This window comes from Callorhinchus milii, unplaced genomic scaffold, assembly GCF_018977255.1.
Source record: "Callorhinchus milii isolate IMCB2004 unplaced genomic scaffold, IMCB_Cmil_1.0 Scaffold11, whole genome shotgun sequence".
In the NCBI taxonomy this organism is placed as follows: Eukaryota; Metazoa; Chordata; class Chondrichthyes; order Chimaeriformes; family Callorhinchidae; genus Callorhinchus; species Callorhinchus milii.
This window is the reverse complement of record NW_024704752.1, coordinates 5,210,972-5,236,941: the sequence shown is the minus strand read 5'-3', so window position 1 is coordinate 5,236,941 and position 25,970 is coordinate 5,210,972. Positions and strand designations below refer to the sequence as shown.

The 25,970-nt window shown below is 44.1% G+C and overlaps 2 protein-coding genes across 7 annotated transcripts in view; one reads left to right on the top strand and one right to left on the bottom strand.

The window, feature by feature from the left end:
- Window positions 1-25,970, bottom strand: part of LOC103184467 (mediator complex subunit 12L) — a 160,316-nt gene that overhangs the window by 100,722 nt on the left and 33,624 nt on the right. For 3 of the 5 annotated variants that reach the window (XM_042339106.1, XM_042339109.1, XM_042339108.1), the window contains exons 8-16: window positions 24,975-25,247; window positions 18,747-18,896; window positions 18,134-18,233; window positions 13,107-13,243; window positions 10,974-11,108; window positions 9,934-10,060; window positions 9,252-9,484; window positions 7,718-7,822; window positions 6,451-6,633 (exon numbers count right to left, since the gene is read on the bottom strand). In XM_042339106.1, coding sequence (XP_042195040.1) covers window positions 6,451-6,633; window positions 7,718-7,822; window positions 9,252-9,484; window positions 9,934-10,060; window positions 10,974-11,108; window positions 13,107-13,243; window positions 18,134-18,233; window positions 18,747-18,896; window positions 24,975-25,247 — 1,443 coding nt within the window. The remainder of the gene's footprint in view (window positions 1-6,450; window positions 6,634-7,717; window positions 7,823-9,251; window positions 9,485-9,933; window positions 10,061-10,973; window positions 11,109-13,106; window positions 13,244-18,133; window positions 18,234-18,746; window positions 18,897-24,974; window positions 25,248-25,970) is intronic. The other 2 variants (XM_042339107.1, XM_042339110.1) reach the window with 1 other exon arrangement.
- Window positions 94-5,633, top strand: LOC103184466 (probable G-protein coupled receptor 171). Of its 2 annotated transcripts, XM_007902475.2 has the most exons (3): window positions 94-355; window positions 1,718-2,067; window positions 3,267-5,633. In XM_007902475.2, exon 3 carries the CDS (start codon window positions 3,319-3,321, stop codon window positions 4,297-4,299), a length of 981 nt encoding a protein of 326 aa, XP_007900666.1. In that variant the 5' UTR covers window positions 94-355; window positions 1,718-2,067; window positions 3,267-3,318; the 3' UTR covers window positions 4,300-5,633. The 2 variants fall into 2 exon arrangements, with proteins under 2 accessions (XP_007900666.1, XP_007900665.1); XM_007902474.2 differs by lacking the exon at window positions 1,718-2,067.

Here is a 25,970-nt window from a genome sequence, read left to right as displayed (position 1 = left end):
TTTCTTTTTATATAAAAAAAAGCAGTTTTAAGCGATTACGTGCGTCAGTAGTGTGACGGTTTATTGCGTTACCAGGGCCACCTTATCAGCCTGCTCATTCTGTGACTCTCTGCACGATTTAAGGGAGTGGATTGACGTAGACGAAACCACACTTCCCACCTCAAAATGGCTTCTGTAAGAAAGGAAAACCTGAGCAAAGCAGAGACAATCAAATAGGCGTGCAATGCAGCTGTGCACAGCACACCCACTGCTCATTCTCACACTCGCTCACTCACCCTGCTGACTGCCAGCACCCAGGACGACACACACCCTTCTGACCCAGGAGAGAACAAAAAAATGCCTTTGTGTTGATCGGGTAAGTCTGTAATTTTTCATATATGTGGAATCCTGTAGCTTAGTGGTCAGAGCACTCGCCTCGCAAGCGAGAGACCTGGGTTTGATTCCCAGCAGGGCGAAATGTTGGCTAAGTGTCCTTACTCCACAAGCCTCTGTTTACCTAGCAGTAAGGAACCCAGTTGTTAGTCAATTGGCAGATTCGCTTTTCCAGGGATAATAATCCCTAAAAAAACCAATAATAATTTGATCACTCAATCCACGACTGTTTGTGGGACGCTGCTGTGTGCAATTGGCTGCCGCGTTTCGCCCACAAATATAGTCAATTCACTTTACAATATATTCTGTGAAGCGCTTTGGGACGTCTAGAAGATGTGAAAAGCGCTATATCAAATGCAAAGATTATTATTATTATATCCATTACCCTTTTCTCTAAATTCAGCTAACAGAGATGGCAAGCAGCAACAAGCATGTTCAAGCAAAGTGCCAAACTAACTGTGAGCTGTATTGGTACAGCTCGTGCTCCCAGATTGGCTAGCAAAGGCTGTCAATCTCGGAGCTAAGTCCTGACAGCAATCTGTGGACACTCAAAAGCAGACGCAGCAAAAGTGCGATAGATTTTAACTTTAAACTGTTTCCCCCCAATTTAGAAACGTAGAATTTTTCAGCACAGGATCGGGCCTTCTCTAGATATGCCTTTTTTTATTAATCCTACCTTCATCTTTTTCCCAACGTCCATTAATCCTTTTACTTCTCAGGTGTTTGTGCAGTTCCTTTATCACGATTCTTACGCTCAGCATTTTTCTAGATTTAAATGTTTGCTAAAGAAAAATCTTATTCATCGGTGTGAAACGAAGGTTAGTGCATTGAAGCATGTTGTGATAGCTGTGAGGGTTGTGCATCAGGGAGGCTGACAGTGCAAAGCTTTCCTGCGGGTGTGGATGAGGTTGTGTGGTAGTGGAAATGAAAGAATGAAAATGAAAATTAAAAGAGCAGGCCTGCCTGCAAATTGATGAGAACTGAAACAAGATACGTTCTAAAGCTAAAATGCATTTTCAGGCCGATGCTAAAGGCAGATCCTCACTCCAAAGTGAGGAGCGTAGCATTTAACTCCGGTTTGTACTGTACGTAACTGAATGCTGGACTTTGAGAACAATTTTAGGTGTGTTTTTTTTTAAAAAAACTAACGTGTTCAGCATTAAAAGATTTCAGAGATCAACAAAAAAAACAGCGAACAAACAGCGGCGGCAAATGGTCTGCATATCACTCTTAGAGACATGTAACCAGACACCTGTATGTGTTGGTTAGTTTGCTCTGTAACCGCTATCGCAGAACTGATCTAAAATCTGCTCAATTTGACTTCCTCATTCTGGCCCTCACACAGCTCCCAACCTGGATCTATCTCACTGTTCGTCGCTCTGCAGGCACAAGCATTTGAAGGGCTCGTGGAAGAGGTTCTTTTTTAAAAAGGAAACTCATTCTTAGAACGAGATAAAAGCCCAAAGGGCAGTCGAGGATTGACTGACCAAAGCCCCAGAGTCATAATTGGCAAAAAGTGTTCTGGGGGAAGAGAATAAAGCCATTATCAGAAGCAGGTGCTGGTCACGGTATAAACAAGGTACCAGGGGCCAGTGTCCTCAGGATTCACAGTGACACAGAAAAGAGCATCAGGAACCCAACAGAAATCATCTTGGTCATTCCGACACCTTTCAACAGGAGGATAAGATCAAAGTGGTCAGTATCAGGCAGAGAGTTGGGTCTTACCGACCACAAGAGTGGGTTTGTGCTCCAAGTAAAACTGAAAGAAATATGCTAATGGGGGCGAGTGACTAATGAGGGAAATTCAGGGCAGTGGAGAGCAGTGCAGCTGGGAATGTACAATGTGGTTTGTGCGTAAAAGTTCCCGTCAATAACCAAGGGAGGTTTGGAAAGCGGCATTTAACTTCTAATAGATTGACCAGAAAGTCCTCCGTTAGATGCCGTCAACCATTTCCTATCAAGCTGTTTCCTTTTAAACAAAGTCGAGAGCACGTCTTCACAGTCCGCTTCCTTCACCACACTTTCAGAAAATGGCAGCAGAGATATCAGACACTTCAGCAAGCTTGTGGCTGTGATGTACGGTTACAAGCAGCAAGTTTGAGAAGTCTGTCCGTGAGTCAGTCAGTGTGTCAGTGTGTGCCTCACTCCAGCTCTCGGTGTGTGCCTCACTCCAGCTCTCGGTGTGTGCCTCACTCCAGCTCTCGGTGTGTGCCTCACTCCAGCTCTCGGTGTGTGCCTCACTCCAGCTCTCGGTGTGTGCCTCACTCCAGCTCTCGGTGTGTGCCTCACTCCAGCTCTCGGTGTGTGCCTCACTCCAGCTCTCGGTGTGTGCCTCACTCCAGCTCTCGGTGTGTGCCTCACTCCAGCTCTCGGTGTGTGCCTCACTCCAGCTCTCGGTGTGTGCCTCACTCCAGCTCTCGGTGTGTGCCTCACTCCAGCTCTCGGTGTGTGCCTCACTCCAGCTCTCGGTGTGTGCCTCACTCCAGCTCTCGGTGTGTGCCTCACTCCAGCTCTCGGTGTGTGCCTCACTCCAGCTCTCGGTGTGTGCCTCACTCCAGCTCTCGGTGTGTGCCTCACTCCAGCTCTCGGTGTGTGCCTCACTCCAGCTCTCGGTGTGTGCCTCACTCCAGCTCTGTGTGTCGGTGTGTGCCTCACTCCAGCTCTGTGTGTCAGTGTGTGCCTCACTCCAGCTCTATCAATAAGTTAGTTTCTTTGTGGTACCTGAGTTTCACTTTCAATGGTAACTTTTCCTACAATTAACTGCACAGACTAATAGCTCTGACTCATAGATGGATTTAGGAAAGCCCGAGGGGATTTCACGACGAGTATGATTTAACAAATAAAACTCTGCAATTTATTTGCATTTTATAATTATTTTCCTCCTCTCTTTCTAGGCCTTGACAAATCATTTGGTTAAACATAAGAAAAAAACAACAGTCCAGAATAATGACCTCTGATTCCTCCAATACCTCAGTCGCTCCGTGCGTAATTAACAACCAGATGGAAGCCTTCACTTACTTCTATTACCTGATCTTTCTGATCGGCATCATTGGGAGCTTCGTAGCACTTTGGGCATTCATCAGCCAAAGGAAGTCCAGGAAGAGTCTCAACATCTTCCTGCTCAACCTACTAACGGCAGACTTCCTCCTCACCTTAGCTCTGCCTTTCAAAATAGCTGTGGATCTGGGCATTGCTCCCTGGAGTTTGAAGATCTTCCACTGCCAATTCACAGCCTGCCTCATCTACATCAATATGTATTCCTCCATTATATTCCTGGGTTTCGTTAGCATGGACCGCTACATACAGTTGTCGGGCAGCTTAAGATTCCAACGCATTCAGGAGCCCGGGTTTGCCAAAATGATCTCTGTGGCCATATGGTGTGTGGTTCTGTTCCTGATGGTCCCCAATATGGTAATCCCCACCAAAACCATTGACCAAAAGCCCCTCCTGGGGTGCGCTGAGATCAAGACGACATTGGGTCTGCACTGGCATGTTCTCACCAACTTCATCTGCATGGCCATATTCATGAACGCATCGGTGATGATCTTAACCTCAAACTTTCTGTTGGTGAAAAAACTCTACGCAAACAAGGGCCCGGAAGTTCAGAGAGACGTCAGGCAAAGCCTGAGGCACATTTTCATACTGACTGCAATGTACATCATCTGCTTTGTTCCGTATCATATAGTTCGAACCCCTTACACGCTCAGCCAGTACAAGCCAGTCAAAAACTGCGCTCTCCAGCGATCCCTCTTCCTGGCAAAGGAATCCACCCTGCTCTTAGCCGTCCTCAATCTGTGCTTTGACCCCATTCTTTACTTCTACCTCTGTAAATCATTCCGATCGAAAATTACAGAAACGTTTGGGTCATCGAAAGCCACCAGAAGCCAGAAGAAAATCGCAGTTGAAGAGGGATCAAGCCCAACTTAACAGTGTACAATTAGGAAGGATACCTGCTTGCACATTGTTCAAACAATATAGCAGGTATCTGGAAAGCTTTGCAACTAAGACTCTATTTATTAGTAATGTCGCCTTGTGTTTCCAACTGAAGCTACTGATTCACTAGAAATGGTTTACATTGCATACACTGCCAATAAAATATTAACATGTACTCAACCATTCCTGTACCTGGTATGATAAACATTAAACTCAATAAACAGAGCCCAGACTATGCTGGTTCCAGGCACATGGACAAGCTTAAACTAATATAAGAGCTACTGTTCTTCAGGATCAATTTCACAAAACCAGAAAAGTTTCTTTACACAGAGAGGAATCAACAGCTGGAATGGGGCTACCAGGAAGGGCGGTTGAGGGCAAGACACTGGGATTTATTTAAGAAACAGCTCGATGCCTGGAATGGGATGATGGAAGGGTATTCTGGAATCATGACTAAAGGGCCTTCTTCATCTGAACTGATCTTTTGTTCTATTCTTGTAAAAGTGCTGCATGGTTTTGAAAGCATTTTGCTGTCCATTAATGTGCCATGTACGTGAATGTCTTTTTAATTTATTCCATTGCTCAGTGCTGCCTGGCAATGTTAGATATTTGTAATCAAACTGCATTGATAAAGAGTTGTGAGTTTACGACAAATTACACTATGGTCAAACCACAACAACAACAAGGCACATATCGGGAGAACGTCCCATGGCACTGCCTTGATGGAAGGAGTATTCTGGAATGATGACCGATTACACTATGGTCAGGCCACAACAACAACAACTTGCATTTATATAGCGCTCCTCATCTAGTCAGCCATCACATTCTGGTTGGGAGCTTGGAACCAAAAAACAGATAGTGGCCAAACATCACACACATACACATCTGATAACTGGTCAGTCTTCTGGTGATTAATACATGCGATTTGCAGATCGACTAATGAGTGATACTGGATTGAGGTTCATCTCATGCAATTCATTTTGTTATTCAAGGCAGGAACAATGAAAATAGTTCCAGTTATTACTGGTTAGTTTATACAGTGCAGCTCTGTAATAAACCGTCAAACCCAAACCACTGTTCTTGCACAATATTAAAACCAATGTAATGGATGAATCCTCAGAGTTTGACAGGCCTAAAGAAATGCCTGCCTAAACAGATTGCATCTGAAAATATCTGTGTATTTTATGTGTATATTTATCTGCATATTTTGTAACCAGTCCACTATGCATGGACATTAGAAATGCAACAATAAAGGGACAGTAGATTAACTACTGAAATTTAACCCTGAACCACTGAAATACAGAAATAGAGTTTTTAATTAAACATTTAAAATCAGTGTTGTAACTTTTGATATTTTATTTTTTGCTGTTTAACTTTCATTCAGCTTTCATTCCGCGCAATCATCTAACATCAGAGTTCTGATTTCTTATTTTTCTTCTATTTCCAATATTGGATGTTGCAACACAATGAGAAAGAGTTCTTTTTTACCAAAACGTAGCTCAACGGGTCGCTGTTGAAACAGATCCACTGAGACATAAATCGTGGCAAAGCAGATCTCAGATCTTAGATCTGAGGCACTGAAACCACACCGAGCCTTCATTTCAGCTTAAGACTGCATTGCACTGACATTGGAGTTAATGACTGGTGTAAAAGCAATTAATGACTCCTGGGGTGTTTTATGTTGATTGTTGTGAAGATTTAAGATTTTTGTTTTGTAACCAAGTTGGGTACAATTAGAAGCCCATTTCCCACAGAACCAAAAGGTGAACCTGCAGAAAATCAGTTTCCAAATTCAGACCACTTGCCAAAATGCCGCTTGGTCTTCAACCAAAGACCGTCACTGAGACCGAAAACCCACTAAAGCGTGAGAACTTGACTGCAATGTCACAGTCCTCTTCAGAACTAGCACACTCGGTGACATGCAAAACTCAACCAAGTCACACCGCCATTCTTTTAGCCCCACAGGAGAAACTTTTTTTTCTTTTAGAAAACTTTGCATCGAACTTAACTCAACCATCGTGCCATCGCCTGAAAGGTTGATATTGGTTCCAAGAGATTGAGAAACATGCCTTGTTGCTAGTTGCTCTTAGCCCTCACTGGCAAGGGAAGCTCTGCTCCATTGAGTTGCTTTGTGAACGCTCTTACCTGGGGGATAGGGAAGTGCGTGGCGTACTGCAGATGGCGAGGTTGTTCGTAAGTGCACGGGAAGATCAGCTCTTTCTGCTTCTCTTTCCTGATTGGTTTTTCGTCTTTCGTGCCACTTTGATCCAGAGACGGGTTTGCATTGTGCTCACAGGTCAAGGGCTCCCCAGGCATTGGGGAGAAAATCTGCAAACAAATGATGTCACTAAGAAAGATTTTAAGGCGTAAATGTTGAAACATTTTAAACCACTGGGGCATTGACAGATTAATGAAAGCAACAATGCCCCTGTTGCAAACAATGCAAACAAGGGGGCATGGTATTAAGATTAGAACCAGGCCATTTAAGAGTGAAATCAAGAAGCATTTTTTTCACTCAAAGGGCGGTAGAAATCTGGAATTCTCTGCCCCAAAAGGCCATGGATGCTGGATCCATTCATACTTTCCAGAGTGAGGTTGGAAGATTTTTGGTAGGTTGGGATATTTAGAGATATGGGGAGAAAGCAGGAAATTAGAATTGAAAGGATTAGTTAAGGTACAGATCAGCCATGATCTAATTAAATGGCAGAAGGGGCTCGAAGGGCTGAACGGCCTCCTACTGTTCCTATGTTCACTGTTGCGGCAAGTGGATTTTTTTTGTTCAGCCGGGTGTCCGATACTTACGGAAACCCATCACACGCTTAACAATATCCAAGTCAAACTGAGAATTCCATGATTCCACCTACACATGGAAATTCTAAAGGTAGATTGTTGGAGTGGAATGTGCTCTTTCCCTCCGGAGGGAAGCATCTTAAGCTTACTTAATTCCAGAAAGTAATAGGCGCAGGTTGGAAGAGCCAAGGCTTGGGGATCCCAGAATGTGTGTTGGAGTGTCTAACTAGCTAAAACCACACAGCTTGCCATTGATAGCCCTATCTGTTTTCCCGCTGCTTGTCCCAGCTAAGACCACCATACCCATTAGGATCTTGCTTGCAGGGCTAACAGCAGCTGTGCAGAAGAATTCCCTGCCCCCAGTGACTGGTCTTCCCTTCCAAGACCATTCTGCCGATGAGCAAACAAATTAAAAATAAATTAAGATAATTTTTTTAAAATTAAAAAAACAGATTAAAAGAAAAAGCAGAAAAAAGTCAAAATGATGATGGCTGTAATGTTATCAGCAGTGCCCTGGAGTACTGCTGAGAATTTCACGAAACCCAAGGAAAGAATGTCAGACATGAAACACAATCATCATACCGGAGAGATTGGATCCTTCAAAAGAAAACATTCAACTCACTGCAAACTCTGGCCCAAAGTCTGCTTTGAAATCATTCTTGTCCACTTCGTCAAATAGATTTGTGGGTCCTGAGTCCATGTCCATGTGCTCTCCCAGCCCCTGCTCCTGGAATGGGAACATCACATTGGTTTATACTCCTGTGGATTGATAGACTGGGACTGACCTGCTATCTCGCATGGACCCTGGCTTCATCCATCAGCACACGAAGGCTGTCACCACACTTTCCAATGAACAAACCTGAACTGAAGTTACTAAGTCCTGGTTCTAGGGTTCCTGGTGTCATCCTTCGTTTGAGATATTAAACCAAGGCCCCATCTGCCTGATCAGGTGAATGTTAAAGATCCCATGAAAGTCAAAAACAGAGAGGGGTTTCTCCCAGTGTTCTGGCCAACAATCCCCCAAATAAAATTGGTCTTTCACTTCATGTCTGTTTGGGACTTTACTATGTGCAAATTGGCTGCCATATTCACCAAAAAATACAGTCACTACACTTTGCAGTGTATTCTGTATATACAGTATATCCATGTGGAGTCCTGTAGCTCAGTGGTTAGAGCACTCGCTTTGCAAGTGAGAGACCTGAGTTCAGTTCTAGGCAGGGCGAAACCTTGGGCAAGTTTCCTTACTCCACACCCCTAATAATAATCCCTCCAAAAAACACAAAAAAATAATAAAATTGGTCATTTTCAATCCATGACTGTTTGTGGGTCATTGCTGTGCGCAATTGGCTGCCATGTTCGCTCACAAATATACAATCAATTCACTTTACAGTATATTCTGTGAAGCGCTTTGGGACGTCTAGAAGACATGAAAAGCGCTATATCAAATGCAAGGATTATTATTATTAAGTGTTTGAGACTTCTTGATGAAATGATAAAGAGATTGCATTAAATGCAAGGATTATTCTTATTACTTATTACTAAGAGGTATGACAAAAGGGTAGAGCATTGAGGTGAACACACGTGACAAGAATTATTAAACTGGAGGAACAGGCCTGATGGGATGAATGGCCTCCTGTTTGCCTACGTAAAACAACCAATCTTTACCTCTTAATCTCAATGACTCCAAGGACTCGAGAATGAACAAGGAAACGCGGGATTTGGGCTCACCACTATTTTGAAAATTGTATCACAGGATTCAGATGACAGCCAATTTCTCTCTCTACCTCACAGCACTGCACTGGATTGTCAGCCTAGACTATAAGCTCAAAGTCGAGCCAGGTTGCCAGGGGAGTGATTCAGTACAAGGCAACGCAGCAGAACAAGAGGCAAAAGTACAAAGCTATGAAGAGAGTTTTCAGGGCAGAGTCCAGGAAATATTTCCTCATACAGAAGGTAATCAACAACTGGAACAGAATACCAGGAAGGGTGGTTGAGGTCAGGACACTGGACTCATTGAAGAAACAGCTCAATGCTGTGACGGTAGGGGTGTGGCATTCTGGAAAGATGAAATCTAATGGGACAAAGGTTTTCATCGCCTGAGCCTCTCTTTTGATCTTGTATCCTAACAGTTACTTGGCTCCAGCTCCCGGCCTTACCTCCAGTTTAATACCATGATGGCTCTCTTCCTGCTCCTTGCTGTAGTGCTCCTCCACATTGTCGGCAGTCGGTGAGCGTGGTCGAGCCGTGGCGCTGATGGAGGTGAGATCCCCCCGGGATATCAGTGTGCACATGTACGCATCGTGTGAGAAGACATCATGTCGGATGAATTCGCAGAACAGCAGCACCAGCTTCACAAACTCCGCTCGTTCATTCTCATTGTTGGGCTCAGCTACGGGCGCATAAATAATAGGCGATGGTTAAGCGTTAAGATCCAAAGTATGCGCTCAGCTCTCCAGGCACTGAACAGCACCACAAGATACCAAGAAAGTTCACCAATGTAACCCCACACATCAGGTCCACAGTTACCACATTTTGTCTGGTCCACATTTACCACTCCAGGCCCACCCAATCCTTATCAACATGGCTCCCACCCAGCATCATCGTTCCCGCACGTCCAACGCCCCAAGTTCAACAAGTGCCATCTCAGTTACATCGTCTTTCACCTAAACAATCAAATCCACTCCCTGTAGAATTTGGCAAAAACCGCCCACCTTCACTAACTCGTGGGCTCTCAGCTCCACATGCTCAACTCTCACTGTACAAGAGCTTTGGGGAGCCCCCAAACAAACAGGAGAAGAAAGCAAAATGGCAGTTAATACAGTAATAAATCACACTCACTTAATACAGGAGCTTGGGTGTCCAAAAACCTGAGGAGGATATTTTGAAAAACTGGAAGGCTCGAGCCAGTCAGCGACGCAGACGAGATGGATTCCTTCTCATCTAAGACTTCGGATTCGCCGCAACGCTTCAAACAAAGGGAACCGTTAGCAACCCATCGGATCAGCAAAATCCACTTCCTACCGAACCAAACCCATGCTCACTGCAGGCTCCTGAGCTAAAGCTGCTGTCAAAGGCACCAAGAGCCCACATTGACTTGACATTCTCCCCTTTCCCATAATATTTGGGATCCAATACAGTACTGTACAAAGTAGTTACGAAAGGAAAGAGGTCACACGAGAACTTTGCACTGACGTGAGCTTTGACAGCAAAGTTCCCACGAGTTGCCATTAAATATTTCAGGCTACCGGATTGAGTCCCACTGGAAAGACTGGGTGTGCACTGATTTTGCACATTGTCCTTCCTCCTATGCTTTCTGAGTGTGAATTCAGCGCGCACGCTTTCTACTGGTTTTTGGATCTAATTGTGTAATCCAATTCCACAGGAGTACAAGGTTACAGCACAAACATGCACAAGCTTGGTCTATTTCAGGACCGGGTGGGAAATGGGAAAATTCACACTAATCCTCCAAATTTTTGTAGAAAGGGTTATTGATTGGGCAGCGCAGAAGGCAGCTAAACAACAACCATAAAGTGAATGGCCAATCTAGCTAGTAGATTCTCGGCTAGGCTACCGGGACAAACCCTCTTCTCTTTTCCAATAGCGTCTAGGGATCTTTAACCTCCACATTAATACACAAGGGAGCATTGTTCAAAGAATAGCACCTCTAACAATTTGCTGGAGTGTCAGGCTCGACTCCGAGCTCAAAGATCCTTACTTGGGGCCCTGAACCCACAACCTTTGGACTCCAAGGGGAGAGTGTTAGCAGTGAGCCAGGCTGACACCTGTTGACACCAGGTTGACACTCTATTTCAGAGAAGCGAGTTCTTATTGGGCTTTCCCAAGCATCCATCAGAGTAAATGCAAAATGAAACGCTCACCTCTGCCTCGATCTCCACCTGCCGTTTCTCCAGGAGCTTAGCGACTGCCATGGCTCTGTGTTTGCCTGAGCGCTGGCAGCTCACTGCCCACTCACAGAGCAGGGTCACCACCGCCTCATCATTCGGTGCAATCTGCTGCCAGAGGCAGGGAGAGAAGAAAGCCCCACACAGGTCAACGTTGTATTTCACTCGCATCTTAACAGACAACACTGGAAGTCAGGGTCTAATCTACCACATGCCACCGATGGCAATGGAGGTGTAACAGAATACACATCTTGGGATGTTATTTGTAATTGAATGCAATAGCCAATTTGCAGCAATATCCCACAAACCGCCATGTAATGAATGACCAATTTATCTGGAGAGTATTTTGCCTGTGGAATATGTGTGGGGTGGGGGGTTGGTGTACAGCAGACTCTCCTTCTCGCTCATGTATTTTTAGGGCAATACAGAAAAGAGCAGCTAATTGGGAATCATCTAAATCAAGGAGCTCACATCATAAACTTTGGTCATTAAGTTAGCCTTGGGATTCAGGTGAACATTAAGTGAAATAATTAATTACAAAAATAATCTCTCTCCGCTAGTCAGAGATTGAAAGACACAAGGGAGTGAATTCAAAATTGATTCCACGCTTGACCTTGAGCTCATAGTTTAATGCTGACATTGCAGTGCAGCATTGGGGAGCACTGCATTGTTCATGATGCCACCCCAAAAAGACATTACATTGAGGTCCCGACTGTGCCTGTTGAGGTTGACGTTAAAGATACACCTTTGGAAAAAAGAAAGAAGTTTCTCTCTCCCAGAGTTCTGGCTAACAATCTCCCGAATAAAATTGGTCACTAGTTCCACAGCTGTTTGTGAGACATTGCTGTGGGCAATTTGGCTGCCAGGTTCCCCCACAAAATATAAAGCTACTAAACCTCATAGTAAATCCAATGAAGTGCTTTTAGATATCCTCCCAATGGGAAAAGTGCCATATCAAATGCAAGGATGATTATTTTCTCATATTGTGTTATTGGACTGCTAGTAGCTTGGCAGTGTTTAACCGAACCCAAAACAGAGTAAACAGTTTGTGGTGGAGGAGGAGAAGATATGATCTAATAGCTTGGGAAGGGTGAGCAGAGTTTCTTGATGTGTGCACCTATGCAAAACATAGTTGTGCATTCACCAGAGAGTAATTAGGGGAAGCAGGAGAGGAGGAGAGAAAGCAACAGATTAAAACAAGAATTGAACTGAAGACAGGTCTCCAGGGAGAAGAGGGGTACTGAACCAAACCATTCAGGAAAAGGGTTCTCAATTACACACATAAGTGGGAAGATAAAGGAAGCTGGAAATGTCTCACACAAAAATTTTTAGATTTCATTACAAGCTGATATTTAATGTACTTTTAAAAGAAAACTTTGGGATTCTCTCTGCAGTCTTCTGCAATCTGCATATTTCTTTGAAACATTTCAGTGCAGACTTGATCAATATAATATAAGCCATGCATTTGATCTGGCATCAAAATGTCTCAAAGCGATTCACAGGGAACTCCTATAGAGTGTATGTATTTGCCAATTTGCACACAGCAAAGTTCAACAAACAATCAAACAGAATGATCAATTTTATTTGGGGAATTCTTGGCCGGGACACTGCAAGAGAAAGAGAGAAACTCCCTTCTCTTTTCCAATAGCATCATGAGATCCTCTTAACATCTTCTGCCTCCCCACTCCCCCCCAAACAAGCAGACAGACCGATGATTTAACATATCTTGAGGGATGGCACCTCTGACATTGTGGTCCTTCCCCCAGCAATGAGTAGAAGAGCTCAGAGCCCAAACGTAGGACTTGATTGAATAACCTTCTGACTCCGGGGTGAGAATGCTAGTGACTGAGCGACGTTGACACTATCCGGGGAGACACTACAATGAATCTTCAGCTATTATACCTTCACTTCCTGAATATTAAATGTTCTTCCCCTCACCTACTATTACTACCACACCAAACTAAGACAGAGAGGCAAAAACACAAGAAGTATTTTCTTGAAAGAGCTATTTTGCTGAGTTATTTCCAATCTTACTCATAGACTCTATTGTCCATGGCTGCATGGAAGTAACTGGCTTTGTATGGGAGGAACTTAGGTCACACCACTCACCTCCTGGCTGTCCTTGCTCTGGCTTGGCCCAAAGATCTTGTGATAGAGGGTATCGAGGGAGTTGCTGGAGTCTGATCTGTCAAAACAGTGTCGATCCAGCACTTCCAATGTGTGCAAAACTTTACTGATTGTAAAACCTTTAGCCACAGAAAAGGAGGTAAAAGATTTCCGTTACTAAATCTGCTAATCTTATATTTAGCAAGAGAAACGTTTCCAAAATCTCAGCTCACAGCTGCTTATGAGAATGTAGCAACTGTTATGCGTAGAGCTATGAAGTGAACAATCAATTTTGTTTGGGGGTTTGTTGGCCAGGACAATGAGAGAAGCAACCTTTTTTTTTTGAACAGAGCCATGGGATCTTTAACGTCCAGGTAGAGGGGACCTTAATTTGACGTCTCATCCAAAGGTCAGCCCCTCTGACAATGCATTGTCTTGGAGTGCCTGTATAGGCTATGAATCAAAGTCCAAAGTTGGGGTTTGAACCCACATATTTTGAAACGAAAGAGGCTACGGACTAAGCCAGGCTATTTTATTTCCCCCTGTAAAGGCAAATAGGACCTCGTTGACCTAAACAGGTAAAACGTCTCTTCCATTGGTTAATATCTCTTCTGACAATGCAGCACAACTGCAGCACTGCACTGGAATTCAAAGTCCCGACATGGGGCATGAACCAGAGGCAACAGAACTAGTGACTGAGTCAGGCTGAGACCTTCCCTGGTCTCTCACTTTTCCACCCCGCTTGATCTTTTCGTGAGCTGAGATTATCTGAAGCCACTCAAACACTTGAAATTTCTGTGTCCAGCCATCCGAGGACACCGTTGTCAGCTACCTCCTTGGTTCAACAACGAACAGGACCCATAAGATAATAAGTAACTCACTTATCATTAAGCTCATGAGAGGCAATTAATGCAGTTAACGTCTTTAGTGTGAGAGCATTAGATTCTCTTCCGTGGGTAAAGTTACTAACAATCAGAGAAATCTTCAATCTTGACTCCAAACAATTCACAATTGAATTTTTTTGTGTACAAAAAGATTTTCTTTCCAATATGCCAGGCATCCACAAATTACACAATGACTAAGCTTTACAGTAAATGCTAATGAAGCCCTTTGAGACGTCTTCCAGACGAGAAGGAGTTATATCAAATGCAAGGATTATCATTAATTGTTATTTATCGTGCCTGTGCTGGGAAAGAGCTATTCATTTGCACAGGTGACAGAACTCTTTGTACGTCAAATTCTTTTGTTCTAATGTTCTGAATAAAAAGTGATGCCGAGACTCCCACCGCAACACAACCCTATAGTTCCATCTTCTGGTGAAGTGTGGTTCTACACTTATGTGTGAACTTTGTTGCTCCATGCAAAAATCTTCACTTCTCCTAAAGGAGGTGACAGATGCTGAAAGGCTTAGATATCTCGTCCAACTGCACATTTTCTGCCACAGCATTGAGCATCAATAGATAGTCAGTGAGCTATTCCACCACACCACTCCAACATGACATCTTGGAGGTGCAGTGGCGGGGGTGTGGGTTGGGGGAGAGTAAGCAGGGTCTCCTTGGACTTAAACTGGCTGCAAGGTGACATACTTGGCCCTGCTGATAGGTAGGACATAAAGATGCAGACCAGTCACTGAGGACAGGGATTCTTCCTACTCTTCCTGTTAACTTGGAAGCCAAAGCCCTAATCAGTTGAGTGGTCCTGGCAAGACAAGCAGGAATCGCTCAATGGCAAACTATGCAGTTTTAGCTGGTTATCCTCTAGAAGTACCCAATCTGAGGCACTCACAAAGCCAGTGTTGTATCCAACCTGCCCTTAAAGCTCTCCAGAATTAGGTAATCATAATAATCTTTGCATTTGATATAGCGCCTTATCACATCATCAAAACATGTGTTTTACAGGTTATACTGTAAGTGATGTGACCGTGTGTATCTGGTGATGTATTTTCTGACTCTAGATTTACTCTATTTTCTTGGCATTTCGGAGCAGAATTTGACAAATTCTGAAATTCAGTTTCACCTTTGAAGCTGTTTTTCTATTGGTATCAAAATATTTTTACAAAAAAGTCTTTACAAAAAATTTAAGAAATTGCCAAATTCGGAAGGTTCTGAAATGTTAATAGAGTGAATCTAAACCCAGGTGGAACTCTTCTACCCCAAGATCTCTAAAAATATAATTTTGAATAATAATAATAATAATAGTCCTTGCATTTGGTATAGTGCCTTTCACGTCATGAAGAAGTCCCAAAGCACTTCACAGGATTTGATGTGAAGTGGGGTGACTGAGTATTTGTGGGCAAACACAGCAGCCAAGTTGGATACAGCATAAAGTACAAAGCTCAAATGATTCAAATCAACTTCAATAATCTTGCCTGTGTTTTTTTCATGTGATGATATTGGTGACTTTAACAAAGAAATAAGTTTGGAAGAACAGCAGGGATATAACTGCCCAATTTCAGCAGTAAACAATATTAATCTACACAGTTCAAATGATGTGTTTGTTAATTATTCTCAGTCTAATGCCTACTCTTCTGATAGTAATTCAACTCCCTCACATCAGAGAGATCCAGTTCCACCAACTGCACTCAAATGTCTGAACACAATCATTCCCCGCAAAGGGTAGGATTTCAAATCGCAGCCCTTTGAGACCAGTCGATCATTTCAAATAGGCTGCAGTTGAAGACCTCTCTCTATGTCACACTGCTTTGCTTACAGTGGCTTCAGTCCCAAACCCAAACCACTGAGAGGTCCACATATGCGGAACTTTCCACTTGCCTGATATAGAGTGTGCACTGCGTACTCGTGCGGAAACCATCAGCTGGTGTCGAGGCTAACCCCGGGAGACTCTCTACGCCTGCGTGCTGCTCAGGAAGCCAGCCAAGTGTAACGCGCTTCCATAGACTGCGAGTCCATTTGCCGAACAGCGGTACAACAGTGTCATACTATCACTGATTACCACTGCCTTGATTAAACGATATATCAAATAATAATAATAATCCTTGCATTTGATTTAGTGCCTCATCTCGTCTTCAAGACTTTTCAAAGCGCTTCACAGGACATACTGTAAAGCGTAGGGACTGTGTATTTTGTGGGCAAAACACGCAGCCAACTGCATACAGCACTGATAGAATGCAGAGTCTGAGTCAGAAGGCTGTGGTTTCAAGCCCCATGTCAGGATTTTGAATTCATAGTTTTGTGTTAATTACGCAAGTGCTGGGGGAAGAGCTGCACTGTCAGAGGTTCTGTCCTTGGGATGAAATTCTAAACTGAGGTCCCGTCTGCCTGTTTAGATGGATGCTAAACATCCCTTGGCACTATTGGAAAAGAAAAGGAAGTTTCTCCTGGCCGATAATTCCTCAATTAAAAAAAATTCACTTCACAGCTGTTTGTGGGACATTGCTGTGTGCAAAGTGGCTGCGGCGTTCACCTACATATACAAAGTTACTACACTTCATAGTAAATCCTGTGGAGTGCTTTGAGACCCTTTCGTTCTGAAAGTTACCATATCAAATGCAAGTATTATATTTAGGGAGTCCTGTAGCTCAGTGGTTAGAGCACTCGCTTTGCAAGTGAGAGACCTGAGTTCAATTCCAGGCAGAGGGCGAAACCTTGGGCAAGTTTCCTTACTCCACACAGAGCCTAATAATAATCCCTCCAAAACCAAAAATAAAATTGGTCATTTTCAATCTACGACTGTTTGTGGGACATTGCTGTGTGCAATTGGCTGCCGCGTTCGCCCACAAATATACAGTCAATTCACTTTACAGTGTGTTCTGTGAAGCGTTTTGGGACGTCCTCCCGACGTGAAAAGCGCTATATCAAATGCAAGGATTATTATTATTACGTTTAGTTTTAAATTCACCATCACTGGAACTCAAAGGGTAAAGATGCCAAAAAAAAGGAAGAAACCTTGAGAGCAAAAGTTACCTCCAGGTGTAAAAAGCCACATCACAGAGCCACATTTACACCTAACACCACAGGAATTCCTGTGAGTAGAAAAGGCCACTTCAAATGCTCTCTGCACAACACCCCCCACTTTGCATAGGCTCTTTATTTTAAACAAAAGTAATTCAGCATCCCATAACTGCAATGTTTGTTCAGCTTTGTATAAGACTGTGAATAACATACAACACCAACAACAATATTACACTTATAGAGCGCTTTTCACATCGGGAGGACATCCCAAGGCGCTGGACAGTCAGGGGTCAGGACCCGAGCATGGGGGAGGGGGTGGGATACGGATGAGGGAAGGCAGAGAGGTGGGAGGGTGACTGAAGGCACGAGCGAAGAGGAGGGTCTTGAGACCGGCCTTGAAGGAGGCATGGGAGGAAGCAAGAATTCCAGAGTGTGGGGGCATTAGGAACAGAAGACTATTAGTCCATCGGTGTCAAGGACCATTCTATGGTCCACGTACACTACACGTACACTACACTAATCCAACCTCTCCGCATGTTCTATAACACTTTTACTCCCCACGACTCACTCCATCTCTCTCTCTCTCTTACGTCCTTCAAATGCCTCTGGCTCTCTGGGGCCGTGTGTTCCAGATTCTGATCACGCTTTGTGAGCTCCTGATTTACTAACCAGCTGTTACATCTCTGGAGTACAATACACACTGAAATATTGGGGTTTAATCTACATTTTCACAACAGCATTGACAAAGAGATAAGCGAGCGCTCACGTCAGCCCTTCGCTTGACTCGATGGTCAACGGTTTCTGAAAGACACCAAGGGAAAATAATTCTGACGAGCAGAACGCACAGTTGTGGGGTGCTGGGTTTTTTTTTTGTAACTTTGCACCTTTTGGGGTTCCCAAATAAGAACCCAGTTTAAGTTAGAAACTCATCCCCTGGCCGTTCTGTGAGCAAGCAACAAAGAAGCCAAAACAACACCAATAGGCAAGGTTGCAAAGAGATTGCTGACAGCAGCTGAGAGCAATTGCTTACAAATTGTGACCATCTGACAAGTGTCATGGCATCAACCCATTGAGCTCCTCTGCTCCTCTCCTCAAGGCTGGTGCCTTACGCAATTTTACCTGCAGTGGATTCCTGACATTTGTCAAAGGACCACCGGACTTCCACAGCGCGACCTCGCTGCTTGATCTGTTGTTCCACCTCGTAAATTTTGGCTCGAACCTGGAATGTTAAGAGAGTGTTTCAGCTTTGCTGGCAAGTGTGGCAGAAGGTGCTCTTCCTGGACTAGGAATGTAGCAGACGGCAACATCACTGTGTGTGTCCAGCCCTGATCCCTCTCCATCTCACACACACAACACCCCCCCCAATCCCCATGGCCACCACGCCAAATACTAGATGACTTCACTCCGGATGCAAATCAAGGAAGGGAGGAGAGGGAGAACGATCTTCAAACTAGAGCTACGCTGGCTAGAGATGAGATCATAAAACTATGTTAAAACTCAACCCTCTCACCTTAGACGTCTACCAACCCTGGCTGAAAAAAAACATTATCCGTTGAAACTCTAAACCCATCTCCTTGCCACCTTGGCAGCATGGTGCTGGGTTTATTTGCTCTATTCCATTTACGATTCTACCCCCTTGTATCTAGCCTTTTCTGTGGGAGAGCATTGCTATTCAGTATACACGAGCGGCACAGAATAAGGGAATACCGCAATGCCAAGCCCCAGAGCTTACCTGCTGATTGAAGGTGGAGTTTCCCCCTGGCATGGGTAAACAGGATGGAGCCACCTGAAGCAGGTCAAGAGGTGAGCCAGGATTACTGGTTTTGCTTTCGTTCGTGGAGTAATTCCACACCAAGGCACTGGGGCAACATAAAGTTACTGTCTGTGGGAAGAAGTGACAAATGTTTACTTAGCTTCCTGTGCGCATGCACATCGGACAGATAATGGCTAACCCATGGATATACTGTATCTAGAGACACTGCAATGAGTTACAAGCGACTCTTAACTCATACGCAGCATACTGGCCGAGGGAGTGGTGGGGAGGAAGGTCCGCTGGTCTCCTTCCTCACCCAATTAAGATGATTCCGAACTTCAGCCATTACCAACTTCTAAGTGGCACACACTGTACAAGGTATCGACTTGGCTCAGTGGGCAATGCTCTCACCTCGGGCTCAGAGACTGGGGGTTCAAGCCCCATATCGGGGACTCCAGAATCAGTACATCTGCTCACCTCTGCTCCTACTGGAGGTGCCCTCACACCCGTTTTCTCTCCCCAGACAACCTGAAGCTGGGTCATGCACTTGTCCTCCAGGGCACAGGTCTAACTGGCCCCCAGTCAATTGGGAATGGGGTGGAATTCTTCAGTAAAACCGTGAGCCACAAGCCGGATGACAAATGCAACCCAGCTTCAGAACACCGCATTGAGAACAGGTAATTCATACAATAATTAATACATTAGACACACACATCCCTGGCCCCTTCTCGGTGGACATGCTCTCTGGAATTCTCTTGCTACATCCATCATTCATTTCCTCTTCGCTTTGAGAACCCATGTAAAAAAACCTTGACTGCACTTTTGGCAACATCCCAACCCACTTTCCCCCACCCCAACCCACTTCCCCACCCCAGTCTCAGACCCCAGCTCGCTGAAGCATTTTGAGACTTTCCTGACATGAAAGGTGATGTATAAGTACAAGTTGTTATTATCTACGAAAGGTAAAAGCTAAGGCAGTTAACACAGAAACTGTGCCTAACATCTGCCCCAGTCATAACAAACACTAATTAGCATTATGCAGATGAAAATGTGTGCCAAACATTGATTGATTGCTGACTCTTTCGAGTGCTCGCACCATTAACATCCCGCTTGAAATACCAGCTTGGTCTGTGCACAGAAAGAGGAATTATCAGCGACATTGGAGCAGCTGACAATCCGCACTGCGTCTCCAGAAACACTTTATTTCATTTTGGAGTAAGAATGGCATCACGTTGTGAAGAGCTGAGATTTACTGCAATAGATTGTGGAGTGGTAAGGGGACAGTTTAGGTTTCTGAAGGTGGAATGGTCTCTTTGATGTGTTTATCTCTCCTTCACATGAAAGGCTATATATACATATTCACGTTATTATTATTATATAAGGTGGGCTGCTTGGTACTGGGCAGGAAATGATTACGGTGGCTGCCAGGTTAAGGACACTTTAATAGATGACATTTTCAAGGGTGCTTTCAAAATCGTCATAGCCTTAATGAGAATGTTCTAAAAATCAAGATTTAATAACAAGAATCCTTGCATTTGATACAGCGCCTTTCACCTCGTGAGGACATCTCAAATGATTCACAGGATTTACTAATGCAAAGTGTAATGTCTGTGTTTCGAGGTGAAATATATTTTGATTAGTACAGTTAAAACCGAGACACATATGGAGGTTATTCCTTGTGGTTATTCAAGTGCTTGTCCAAGATTTTGTTCATCTCTCCCCTCCCCAGCCTCCTTCTGCTCCCAACCCGAGCTCAGGTGCCCAGCCAGCAAACGCTTTGAGATGTCCTTCTAACATGAAAGGTGCAGTATAAATGTATTGCAGTGTTGAATGGTTTTCAGTTTTCAATGTGCCCCAAAGACCACGCACTCTCAAAATGTTGGCTCGAGTGACATCCAAATCTCGGAATGGGACCAGGCGACTTGAAGAGCACGAAGGAATCTGATAAAGCATGTTCCGCGGATGTAGAACCGAGAATTCCACGTATGTACAGAGATTTGTGCACACTCTCTCCCCAGAGGAACACACCCTGCTCAGCTAATCCCAAGATTTGGCTAGAGCCAAATCATGGACGCTAAAGCGTGCATTGGGGGAATGACTGCTGGGAGTTTAACTAGCTAAAACCATGCAGATTACCATTGTGAACACTGTCAAACTTCCCGCTAGGTATCAGGAACAATAAAAGCAGTGTGCTGTTTATAATGTACGGAGACATACCAGCAGCAGATTATGGTCTGAAACAATTGCTGTACCATATATGTTCTGTGCAAGTTTAATGGAGTTGACAAAGTTTATATAAACTCAGGGCACATCGAGCTCAATAGAAAATGTGTGCTGATGTGAACTTATACTTGAAGGCTCGCCTCACCTACACTGGCCAGTGCTGCTGACATTCGTTTGCTGCAAAATTACTGAGGTGTAGAGATTCAGAAATGTTAGCCGTGCCTGTTTTAATTCAAATACATTTCTATCGGCCATATATGTTTACGTATGAAATGCATGGACTGCGCATTTTTGCAAATTAACGTGACCGCCAATTTACACACAGCAATGTCCTACTAACAGCCATGAAGTGAGTGACCAATTTTATTTGGCGTCTTGTTGGCCAGAACACCAGGAGAAATCGCTTCTTTTTCGATGTATGCCATGGGATCTTCAACCTTTAACCTGAGCAAGCGCATGGGACGTCGGCTTAATGTCGCATCCGAATGACGGCATCTCCAACAATGCAGCATACCCCCAGCGCTGCATGAGAGTGTCAGCTCACATTTTATGAGTTCCAAATCCTGATTTCTTTTCTTCCAATGAAACCATCATTCCACAATCCGATTGGATGCTTTTTCCAACGTCCTCTAATACCCTTCTGCCGAATATGCTAATCCAATTAATCCCAAAAGAAACTCCAAGATAAAATCAAGCTCCTAGGAAATCCTTCAAGCAACAAGAGGATACAGGGAGACCCCATTCTTAAGTACCTTGGCCAAAGCGCAAGTTTTCTTTTAACATGGACCGGTGGTTATATCAATTTACGTTGTGCACTGGCTAGCATGTGCAGGAAGCCAACCAATCTGCGCAGGAAGTGACATGAGCTGCAATCCAATGAGCCGGAAGTGGGACAGACAGACATTGTTTTTCACAGGCCCTTTAAAGGTTATGTCTAATTTTGTGGATCTGAAAGCACTGTGTTATATATAACAGAGATCGCTCCGTTAATACAGATGCGCTGGTTTCAAACTAAACATCATTTTAAAGGGCACTCTAGAGCAAGTGGAATACAATCCAATGACATTTGCTGCAGCAGTTCTGGGTTTAAATTGTAAAGCCTCATCTCTGGTCACAAAAAAAATCAATTGCAGCACTTTTGCCATTTGTCTGCAGTGCAAATCTTCAGCGTTGAATCGACCCATGTGTTCAAACTGATCAAAGAGTGGTGTCGCAGTGGGGAGACTGCTCAGCTCTTCCCAGTGGGCTGGAGAAGCCTTGGGCAGGGAAGCACACCTGTCCTCAGGACCGTCAGAGAGACGTCCCAGTGGGACGAGTCGAGGTGGTTATAGTCCTAGCAGGTCAGAGAACACAGCAAAGCAGGAAAAAAAAAAGAGCTAATCTAGACTGGTTCATGCTTTCCTCACAGACAGTTCCATTCAGCAATCCTAAATTATTAATAACTTTACTAGACAGCTGCATGCTGCAGAAGAGTAGACTGACATCTAGCCCAGTCCTGCTGGAATTAATAAGCGCAACCATGGCCTGACTGCCCAGTGTAAGAGGATTAGTTTGAACTTTCGTCACTTCAGAAAAGAATATGTACCGAGATAATCCGCAAGACTATTTGCCCCATAAATCTCACAAGAGCCTTGCCCTGGGCAGGACATAACCAGATATAATGAGCACAAATCCTACAAGAATTACATTACTTCATCCAGAGCGAAACCCAACAGAAACCAAGGGACTCATAACCTGATTCAGCAGCAGTAAACGCACAGAGATAATCTTTCCCATATAGAAAATCCAAATTCTACTCCGGGATTGCCAAAGATTTGTATTTTAATTTTGAAACTGAACTTTACGTAATAAAATGACATTAAAGCAGGGCTGTGCACAAGTTAGTAAGAACATGAACTGCGTAAAGGGAGATGGCCATACAATGAGCAGTCAAGCGCCAGCCTGGCTCAGTTGATAGCAATCTCGACTCGAGTTAGAAAGCTCTGGCTTTAAGCCTCACTTTGGGACTTTGAGCTGACACTTAAATGTAGTGATGCAATGTTCAAGGTTCCATCCTTTGGAGACATTAAACCAAGGTCACCTATTAAATGGATGTTAAAGATCCCAGGGCACTATTCGAAAAGAGAAGGGATGTTCTTCCTGTGTCCTGACCAACAATCCGCCAAATAAAATTGGTCACTTAATTCATGGCTGTCTCTGGGACATTCTTGCAAATTGGCTGCCACGTTCGCCCATAAAATATACACTCATTTCACTTAACAGTAAATCCTGTGAAGTGCTTTGAGACGTTTCGACAACATGATAAGGCGCTAGATCAAATATATGGATTATTATTATCAGTTTTGTTTCTGATCTCAGTTTTAATTGTCCAAGTGCCAATTTTAAGGCTATGCCTCGTTGTGATGGATCCTATGCCAGCAACTGGCCTCAACCACCCTTCCTGGTAATCCAGTCCAGCTGTTGATTACTCACTGTGGAAAGAAATGCTTCCTGATGCCCATCTTAAACTTGCTCTTCACCCCCGGAACCTGTCACCTCTTGCCTGGGTTTACTTTCTCTATCCACTGAGCATCTTATACACCTTTATCATATACACCCCCTCTGAAACTTCTCTTTTCAAGAGTTAGAGGAAACTTTTTTTTACGCAAAACAGCCATCTAAAAAACAGGTACTTGCGTTATTATTTATTCAAGACATACACTACACTGAGAACTCAATCGCTGCTCACCCCTCCCGTTCTATAACCACATGGGAGTGACACTCACATACTCTCACTCCCACATGATCAGAATGTGAAATTGGACAGCCGAGAATGACACAACAAAGTAAACTCAATTTTTAGACCGTTTTTCTGTGGACCATCCAGATGCAACACTTATGGTTACTGTTCAGTCTATAACCAAATCTGTGAAAACAGAGTGAAAGCAGGGAAGAGTTTTGGACAGATCTTACAATAAGTGTCCTACAAACATTAAAAATGTAATTTGCCTTCATCTCCCTTCAGTGTTTACTCTTATTCTCTCCTTTCCAGAGAAACAGCAACTCAACTCACCTCAGTGTTTATTCTCTCTGGAGTGTCCTCTCCCCTACCCCGGACCGGAGAAACAGCAAGTCAAGTCTGTGTCTCTAATCCCTCCTTCTATCACAAATCACCTGCTGGCAGTAACCTCTTAATGATACGTGGCACTTGGGAACATAGGAAAACAGTCATACGAGGAAGTCTTCCAGCCCATCAGGTTTGTTCCACCAATTTATTAGAACTTGTCACAATATCCCAACCTTTCGTCACATCCCTCAATACCACTACGACCCAAGTCTGTGTCTCTCTCGATTGATTCTTTTATCTTTTTAATTCCAGGTAAATAATAAAGTTTCAACGGCTGGCCATGTCCACACATAGTGTTGGCTCCTCTACGAGATCCGCTCACACTGAGGTACATCGCTCTGCGCTCCAGTAAGATTTTATTTAGACCTTGCTCCCTCCACCTCCAGTTTTCATTGCACAATTACAATAATAATGAAGTGCCAAAGCGCTTCACAGAAATGGAGTGACTATGTCAGGGCTTGGTGAGGGTACAGAGACGATTTACAAGAATTATACCAGAGATGAAGGACTACAACTATGTGGAGAGACTGGAGAGGCTGGGATTAATTCTCCTTGAAGAGGACAGCTCCTTAATATTTCCCACACTAAAAANTAAACTTACTGTGAACGTGCAAGAGGTTTCTCCTGATAACGATTGTGTATCTGTGGCGAGATTTACTCTGTCTCTGAGCTGCCAAAACTTCATCATCAAGCAAGCAGTATAAATGCATTTCCATCTACTCGGATCCCTGTGGTTTTACTTAATTTACTCGCAAGGGATGCGTCAGCAGGAGGGGGAATGGGGGTGGGGGAAGTGGGGAGCATTATTTAGAGATCCGCGAAGCTTTGGGAGCCAGTGCCTGGAGGGTCACATCTGACACAGAACAGTGAGCACCCACCTGCAACATGCAACTGAGGCCATAAACCAAAGGACGATGCTGTGAACACGACTGGAGGTCGGAGGCAGCTGACTGCGTTGGGCTAACGACTGCAGCCGGAGCAGCGGGGCTGGGAGCAGCCAGAGGAGGGTTATTTGGTCCAACAATCATATGAGGTGAATGTGCAGGAACAAGGTTCGAGGAGCTTTCACTCAGAAGCACAGAAAGCCGTCTGGCACAGAAGTAAGCAAGGCGACGAGACAAGTAGGCTGACTGCACAAACTCCTCCGAGTACTGAAAAATAAAAGAGAGGGTAGTCACCGGCAATGATCACAAACAGGGATTGTGAGGTTGGGTTAATGAGGCCTTAACCCAGGAACTGAGCTCAAGGCCCTGATTAACCAGAGTCTGTGACTGCAAATTCGATGAATTTTCTCGCTGTCCGTGGTTGTGGGAAGTCCATCCTAAAACCAGACGGGATGGGATACAGGTCCCAGGGATATGCTGAAAAGCCCTATGAGCTCGCACCCTCCCGTTTTGATACCATGGTTCCAATTCCTCCAAGAGGCAACCAATATGGGCTGGTTCTCTCCCTACGGTTCATCAAAGCTTTTTATGTGGGAAAAAAACGAATGTAACTCGCATCTGGAAGGGAAGGTCTCCAACATCAACAGGGAATCGTGACATTTAGGAAGGAGGATTAATATAAAATATGGAAAGCAAGGGATAAATAAGGAACCTTTAAAGCATTTCTTTTTCTCCTTTTTTTTAAAAAACCAAAAGAGAGGATTATAATAAATAAATATGTTGTTTTGACAAGGATGAAGCGGTTAAATAAAAACGTAGAATATGATTTTTTAAGCTCAGAATTTGACGAATTTTCTGGTGGTCTGTGGTTGCAGGTACCCAACCTGAAAGCACTCTCATTGCGATGCAGGTTGCAGAAATATATTAAAAAGCTCTCTGAACCCAGTCTCTCAGAGCTACCACTCCATGCCATAAAGCACAGCCCATCCA

Bases quoted from the DNA above. Each gene is read 5' to 3' on its own strand.
- LOC103184466 (XM_007902474.2), top strand. From the start codon at position 3,319: ATGACCTCTGATTCCTCCAATACCTCAGTCGCTCCGTGCGTAATTAAC.